Below are 1509 nucleotides of genomic sequence, written 5' to 3'. Positions count from 1 at the left end.
TGCGCTGCCCATGAGGCTGCTCCCTCTGGAAGAGGCCCTGGAGCCGGGCGCGGGAGGCACACGGATGTGAAGTGCATGCTGAGTGTGTGATTTCCAGCGTTCAGTGCCCACATTGTTGGATAAGAGGATTAGAAAACACCACATAAAGTGGCCTTGCAGGGGGCTGCTTTGTACCTGCTCCGGGCCTTGTCTGGCAAACCCCGATTTCACAGCAGAGCCCATTCAGAGCCCGCGCCGAGATTGTTCACGTGCATTGGCCTTTTTACGAGCCAAGGGGTCACAGTTTCACATTCACTTAATTCCCAAAGCACTGATATTTTCTCTTTTGGGATGGGGGCTGGTGGGGACATGGGGGCTTTTTGAGTCTGAACTGAGTTTGCATTTAAAGCTGGAGATTTGTGTTGGATTGGGAAAGGGTTGGGTTCACTTTCTCTGATTTGCAGTGGGTTGAAGAGCTCAGGTGTGGTTTCCCAATCCTTAACTCTCCCAAGTTTCAAGACTGCAGATGGAAACCATTTGTCTGGAGTTTATAGACGTGAATCCAGGCTTGGTAGGTCCACATGCAGAGGTGTAATGAGAAACTGAAGTTCAGGAGAAACATCTTTGGATCTTGTTGGTCAAAGAGGGAATTTCCCAGATGAGATCCCAGGTCCATGGTGCTGCTGGAATGTGCTCATTCCTCCTGTCCCCGTCCTGGTGTGGAGCTGGATCTGGACACTGAGGGCATTGCTTGAGCTTCTTCATTTTGCCTCCTCAGAAGTTGGTGTTTTGAGGAATGGTTTGGCTGTCCCCATTTCTGCATGCGAGAACGTTGGGAAAAGGCCAAAACCAGGATGCTTTTGGGGATGGTAGAGAATTAATTTCAATAAAAATAATCTAGTTGGTGAATGAATGCCCATTTCAGAACTCTGACTAAAGGTTTTTAACATCTGTGGTTGTGGTGTGCACCCACAGCCTCCCGTGGCTGATGGGGTTTTTGTCCCCACGCTCTGTCCACAGGGACACGTGTGACAATCGCATGACCTGCTCCACCAGCTCTGCCTCCAGCCTCGACACCAGTGCCCAGCTCCAGGAGAACAATGGGCAAACACAGAGCACCAGATGGGATGAACAGCAGAAGGTATTTGCCCTCGAGCAGGTGTGTGGTGTCTTCAGAGTAGACTTGGGACAAATGAGATCCCTTCGCCTTTTCTTCAGGTACTGGATCCTTGTGTGTGAGCTGTGTGTGAATTGTTTGTGAGCTGTGTGTGAGCTGTGAGTTGTGTGTGAACTGTGTGTGAGCTCTGTGTGTGAGCTGTGAATTGTGTGTGAGCTGTGAATTGTGTGTGAGCTGTGTGTGAATTGTGTGTGAGCTGTGTGTGAGCTGTGTGTGAGCTGTGAGTTGTGTGTGAGCTGTGAATTGTGTGTGAGCTGTGAATTGTGTGTGAGCTGTGTGTGAGCTGTGAGTTGTGTGTGAGCTGTGAATTGTGTGTGAGCTGTGAATTGTGTGTGAGCTGTGTGTGAGCTGTG

General features: G+C 50.0%; 1 protein-coding gene across 8 annotated transcripts in view; it reads left to right on the top strand.

Annotated features, from left to right (window-relative positions):
• The window catches only part of TBC1D16 (TBC1 domain family member 16), a 31114-nt gene that overhangs the window by 21748 nt on the left and 7857 nt on the right, over window positions 1-1509 (top strand). For 5 of the 8 annotated variants that reach the window (XM_015645517.2, XM_015645514.3, XM_015645512.3 and 2 more), the window contains one exon: window positions 955-1197. In XM_015645517.2, the coding sequence (XP_015501003.1) occupies window positions 955-1197 (243 nt within the window). The remainder of the gene's footprint in view (window positions 1-954; window positions 1198-1509) is intronic. The other 3 variants (XM_015645518.2, XM_015645516.2, XM_015645515.2) reach the window with 1 other exon arrangement.

Source organism: Parus major, chromosome 18 (genome assembly GCF_001522545.3).
Source record: "Parus major isolate Abel chromosome 18, Parus_major1.1, whole genome shotgun sequence".
Taxonomy (NCBI): domain Eukaryota; kingdom Metazoa; phylum Chordata; class Aves; order Passeriformes; family Paridae; genus Parus; species Parus major.
The sequence above is the reverse complement of the archived record's forward strand: the minus strand, read 5'-3'. Positions and strand labels throughout refer to the sequence as shown.